General features: G+C 34.1%; 1 protein-coding gene across 1 annotated transcript; it reads right to left on the bottom strand.

Annotated features, from left to right (window-relative positions):
* Positions 1 to 2693: 2693 nt before the first annotated feature.
* LOC105796895 (60S ribosomal protein L29-2) lies at positions 2694 to 3418 on the bottom strand. Its single transcript, XM_012626733.2, has 3 exons — positions 3304 to 3418; positions 3093 to 3211; positions 2694 to 2972 (listed from the first exon to the last, which is right to left on the bottom strand). The coding sequence occupies exons 2-3, from the start codon at positions 3192 to 3194 to the stop codon at positions 2889 to 2891; spliced, it is 186 nt and encodes a 61-aa protein (XP_012482187.1). The 5' UTR covers positions 3195 to 3211; positions 3304 to 3418; the 3' UTR covers positions 2694 to 2888.
* Positions 3419 to 6436: the final 3018 nt, after the last annotated feature.

The raw sequence follows: 6436 nt of genomic DNA, 5'->3' as shown, positions 1-6436 counted from the left end.
ACAAATAGTTGACTTCCAATGAATTTTTAATATGAAATTAAATTTAAGTGAGATTGATTTCAATAGAGGAAAATTTGACATATTATTTATTTTGGTATTTGAATTTAGTTTTTCAAATAAGTACTTAAATGTTTGGAAATGTCCTGTAATAAAGATTTCAACAAACAGAATTAGAAATGAAAATTTAAATCTCATTCTTCATTGAAAATTTTGAATAGAAAATTATAAATTAGTGCAAAATAAAAAAGTTCTCTGACAACTGTGACAAAATAGTAAAGATTCTTTTTTTCTAATCAAAATGACAGCGTGAACACGATGTAGAAATAATGTGACATGTACGATCAATTACCGTTAGATTTAACGTTTTTTTAGGATAAAAAAGAAATTGACCTAAAAATTGTGTGACCAAATGGATAGTTACCCATTACATTTATATTATTTCATAATAAAAATATAAATATGTTAAAAATAATACTAAATTAAAAGGGCATTTAGGCATAGACGAGAGAATACAATTCTCAACACCACTGAAGTGTATTGTGAGGATGAGCCTATTTCACTGGGCAAGAACCAAGATGTGTAAAGCCAATTTTGAAACCCCATCTTCTAGCAACGGTTTCAGTGTCAAGTCACCCTACAATGCAAAGATGTCAAAAATCTTAAAACTAGCAAACCCCTCAACATGTTTGGTACTAAGCTCGAGGTGTCTATGCCCGAGTTTATCTCTAAATCTATGTTTTACCTTTGGTGGGTGCATTATAAACCCACCACTTCCTGAACTCTCGACAAAGTCATTTTATGAACTCGTTTAAACTCTCAATGAAATTAGGAGACAAGCTTGAGGATAAAACTAAGCAAGTCCAATACCACACTAGGATAACACTTAAGAGTAAAAAATCTCTCAACCGTTGGGGCCTCCACTAGGGTGATGTTAGAACTGCATCCATTAAAGATTGGATTACTTTAGCCCCTAAATGAATTTGGAGTCCGAATGACCTATTTACTGTCATAGCTAGCTAGCTTTGTGTTTGAATACCTGGATACACAGGGACCGAGTAGCGGTGGATGGGATTGATCATAGTCCTATTTCTGTCATCTATCAAGCAACCCAAATCCTCCAACTATATGCACAGATTCAAGGCGAATAGGCCAGTTTTTAAGAAACCAACCTGTGGATGAGAACCAGAGAATTTCCCGAGTTGGAAGGTAGCGGTGGTGGTGTTTCTACTAACACATCAGCTTGGATACGTAAATGGCGTTTTAAACAGATCAGTGTCGGTGGTAGTACAAGCTTTAGCAAAGCTCCTGGAATGCACCCACTATCTAGTCTAAAAGTATAGACAGGCCACAATTCTCGCCCAACACCTCCAGATGCATAGGATGGACACATCACCTTGGCAAAATGACTTCTTTTCAAGACCACAGTAAATGCACACTCATCCTTGGACCCTGAGAGAAGCAATGGCTCTTCGCAATAGTGTAGTAAATAGGGGTCTTGACTAGACTTTTCTCCTTATCCGTCTTTATTTCCTTAATTCCTTTTATCCTTTTGCGTTTCTCTTTGCTTTTGTGCTCTTACGTATTGGAAAAAAAGTGAGCGTAAAATGGAGATCACTCCCTCAACCGAAGATCTTAATCACCTGTAAAAATTTGACTGGGAGAAAACAAGGCAAAATACTCTTAGGATCCCCTCACAATGGAGGTGGAATGAGATCCAAAGGGAGCGTAAGCAGTTTTGCACTTAAAAAGTTAAAAAAATTACACCAAAAATAACCAATGCCAAGAGTTCCCATAGACGATCAAATCTTATACAATTCCTACTAGTCATACAACTACTCGTAAAAAGCAACATTCAAGGGATTCAGAATTTAAATCCCAACATTTATAACTCTCTCCCTGTCATCATCTTTTGTGGCCACCTTTTTTTTTTTTTGAAAAAAGACCAAACCTAAAGGTTAGTTCAATCGGGTCACGCAACAATCAGAAAATGCCAGCATTTTCAAATCTTTCTGCAGTCTGCCTAAAAAATTCCACAACATATGCCTAAAACAGCAATCCTCCCTACACAAAATTCAGCCTAAGAAGTGGCCAGAATCAAGAGCAAATTCTTGAATGCAAAATAGGTTCGCAATTCTAATTTATGGTGCTAAAATATAATCTATGGTCACTTTTAGAACGTAATGTATAAACCATGACAATTCTTACAAAGAACTATTCCGGATTGAAGACTATCCTCAAAAGTCAAAAGGGAAAGTTATGATCCATAGTCTTTGCCTAAAACTAAAATTGCATAAAAAAGAAAACAATACTATGCCAGTAATCAACAAGTATACTAGGTAGGACATCGATATGAGAGTATGACACTCCAAATACATGGGAAAAATTGAAAAAACTTGTACAACACGTAGTTGTGTTTGATACCCATACCCAAAATCGAGCAACTAGTTTCTGGATTTCTTTTACTTGGACCAATAGCTAAAAGCAAAACCCCAAGTCTACTTGGACCATAATGCTTAATAACACCTAACATAAATCACTTCGGATAAGAAAAGCAAATTATAAAATCCACTCAGTGTCATCCATGTCCATGCATCATTATATAGCTAAAAAGCAAGAATTTTTCCAGGCCAAATCAATTAACTTTTAATACATGAAAATAATAAGAGAAAGAAATAAGGAAAAAGAACAGCGAATAAGATCAAAACATGTTCATGATATTAATAAGCTCACAACTTCAGATATTTTCTAACAAATATAATCAATAATCCCATAAAACAACAATACAAAAACAAAAGGAGTGTAAAATTAACACTAAATTCCATAGAATATAGTAAAACAGCCCTAACTAGAAAAACCTTAATGAAGGATAATTTCTTTTTCATTTAAATTTACTCTTCCTCAGCGGCAGACTCCCCATTCTTCTTGTTGTGCTTCCTTGCATACCTCTGGTTCCTCAAGAACTTTGGATCCATCTACACTCACAACAACAACAACAACAACAACAACAACAACAACAACAACAAAACAATTTGTGAGATAAAAATCTTAAGTTAACTCAAAATTCGATCGGAAAAAGAAAATAAAAATGATACCCCTTTGGTGGAAGTATGGCGTTGCCTCTTGGGCTTCTTGATGCCATTCTTGTGAGCCTTGTAAGACTGATTGTGAGCGGTGTGGTTCTTTGACTTGGCCATATCTGCTCAACCCTAATCTGAATCAGACCCAAAAAACCGCTGTGTTAAATTGACTCTGTAGAGAAAAGAAGCGATTTTCAATTGAATAGAAATGGATTTAGAAGCTAACCTGATGGATATCAAGATGCGGTGGCTCTCACTAGGGTTTTTGGATATTATATATAGGGGAAAGTTTGAAACCCTAATTTCTTGATGTTGGAAGTTGAAAGACGAGAATGCCCCCGAATTGTTTATTGGTAGATGGGTCGGGTTTTACCCATTTCGGAAAATCAGATAAACTCATCATTAAATTTTATCAATGCCCAAATTATATTTTTAGATAAAGCTCAAAAGGGAAAATATAATTTTTTAAATAAATCTACGAGGGATAATGCATAAATGATCCCTTAACTATAACAAATATTTGAATATGGTATATGTCTTTCTTCTTTTTTTTAATTAAGGGTCGTTACTTGTAAGTTGTAAGGGCATTTTATTAGTGTCCACAATTACAAAGTCATGAATTTCGACAAAGTAATCCATCTCAAACAGTACATCGTTATCACTATTAAAACCTATGCGGCTTACGCAATCCGTTACTCTATTGGTCAAACAGGTTACATACACAAACTCGATGTTTAGAAATGTTACTAAAAGTCATTATTTTCTTTGAATCATCAGTGTCTAACACTCATTTCCGATACATATCCTATGGTCAGGGAGAAGTCAGGGAAACTAAGTGGAGGTTCGAACTGACTGATGTTGAAGAATCAGTGGATGGGTTGTGGTTAGGGGTGAAATGCCACTCGAACCCAAAGCTACCTAGTTCTCCCCGAAATGTGTTGAGGCGCAGTAGTTGACTGGACATATAGGGGTAAAGCATTGTTTCGGTGCAAGCCGCGAGAGTAGTACTAAATTGAGGCAAACTTTGAATACTAGATATGACCTCAAAATAACAGGGGTCTAGGTCGACTAGTGAGATGATGGGGGATAAGCTTCATCGTCGAAAGGGAAACAACCCGAATCACCAGCTAAAGCCCTTAAATAACCACTCAGTGATAAAATAGGTAGGGTGCAGAGACAGGCAAGAGGTTTGCACTCAAAGGTAGGGTATTTCCCATTTTTATAGGAACTTTTGTACCAAAAACAATGGTATCTCCAATTCTAGCCCCTCTGGGATGTAAAATATATCTCTTCTCACCATCCCTATAGTATATGAGACAAATGTAACACCCTTAACCCTTATCCGTCGCCAGAATAGGATTATGAGGCATTATTGGATATAACACAATTTAGCACAGTCATGAAATTCATCTCATACTTAATTGTCCTAAATAAACTCTAGAATTAAATAACAATTATTCTATAAAATTTAAAAGTCAATTATCACGAATGAAACACTTAACTAATAAAAACATTTGAGTTTTATTATTTATAATACACAAATGAACCATGCATCATCAATTCAATCACATCAATATTTTTGGTCTACTCTAAATATTTGAATTAAATTGTTGTACCACAAAATCAATTTTACACATATTTCATATTTACAAGATTTAAACAAGATAACTAAAAATAATATGATATTCAAATTACCTAAATTACAACTAGGTATGTATTACACCATGTACCAAACGCATATATTTCCACAATAATTGCATATAATCATTTTATAAATAAGCCACAACTAATCTTACCAATTCGTATCATTAACCAAATATCTAACATCTCTTTTAGCAACTTCAACTTAAGTGCCTATTATACCACTTAAAATTTATACACATATATGGCATTTGTAACTTACAATATGGTCAAATATACTTTTAGTACCATTTATGCATATAGCCTCATGCGTACAAACACCGTTTCAATTTGAACCAATTTCGATCAACACAGGGGCTATATAAAAATCGGTCCTATATAACTAAACATTCATGCATAGTATACGTATATACTTGTCATTACAAACCGAATCCAAATAGCCAAACCACAAATAATTATATCTTAAGCATAAGTATACATATTTATTTCATCACTAGTCGAATACAAAATCACATCATTTACCACTTTCACACCAATTCATTTTACAATTTATACAATCCAATAATAAGTCAAAAATAAGCCACAATAAAAATTCGTCCATAAATCATATATCAAGTTTACTAAAATGATCTAATCATAAGCCACATTTATATCAATAATTCCAACCGAAATCAAATACCAAACATAACACAAATATATATATCATACTTCTCAAAATGAACTTATACTATAATCGCATATTCATAACTATTAACAACATGATCTAGCCATTTTCGCATGACTATACATATATGCACAATTCAAAGACCAACCATATCAAGCTAGACTATACATGCCATAAGTCATAAATACAAGTTTTCTTTCAAGGTACCAAAATAGATATCGATAGTGTGATGACGTTCCACGACGATCCCGAGCTCGAGCTAGTTTTCAAAATCTATAAAACAACGGATAAGCACACACAAAGTAAGCTTGGGAAGCTTAGTAAGCCATAAGCAAATAAAGTATAATATGAACATTAACTACATTTTTCTATTTGGCCGAATATGAATAGTCACATGTACATACAACTTACCTATTTATAACATACACATTTCATATCTTCATCTCAAATAACTATACTTACTTTACTTTCATAATCATTTAACTTCGTACGTACTTGAACCATTTAGCTCATTTCCACATTCGATCTTAACTCGATATTGCCTGTTGAACCCTTTAGAATTAAATAGGATACTCGGATAACTCAAAAAGCTCATACAATGCCAACGTTCCAGACGTGATCTTACATGAAATCAAATATCGATGCCACTATCCCCGACAGGGTCTTACACGAACTCGTATACGATGCCTATGTCCCAGACATGGTCTTACACGTAAATCACAAATCGATGCCAACGTCCCAGTCTTGTTCTTACACATAATCACATATCGGAATCCTATGTCATGACATAAGTATCCTATCTATTCCTAAGGTTCGTACAGGACTTTTAGACGTCGTAATTCGATCGATTCAAACTCATAAATAATACTCCCATGATTAATTCAATTAAGCATATACACTTATATTTGTAATAAATCAATTCGACACTTATAAAATATATACATTCAATTTAACGACATTTAATTACTTATGTACTTACCTCGGACAAAGACAAGCAGATGGAATCGACTACTCGACCACTTTCGACTTTTCCCGATCTAATTCGGTTTTCTTT

Source organism: Gossypium raimondii, chromosome 3, assembly GCF_025698545.1.
Source record: "Gossypium raimondii isolate GPD5lz chromosome 3, ASM2569854v1, whole genome shotgun sequence".
Lineage (NCBI taxonomy): Eukaryota > Viridiplantae > Streptophyta > Magnoliopsida > Malvales > Malvaceae > Gossypium > Gossypium raimondii.
Note: the sequence above shows the minus strand (reverse complement) of the source record. Positions and strands in the feature narration are given on the sequence as shown.

What these genes read in the sequence shown, in the direction of transcription:
- LOC105796895 (XM_012626733.2), bottom strand. Translation starts at nt 3,194, where the DNA reads ATGGCCAAGTCAAAGAACCACACCGCTCACAATCAGTCTTACAAGGCT. An exon ending in GCCATACTTCCACCAAAGGG is followed by an intron (nt 2,973 to 3,092) that starts GTATCATTTTTA and finishes TTGTGAGTGTAG; the next exon opens with ATGGATCCAAAGTTCTTGAG.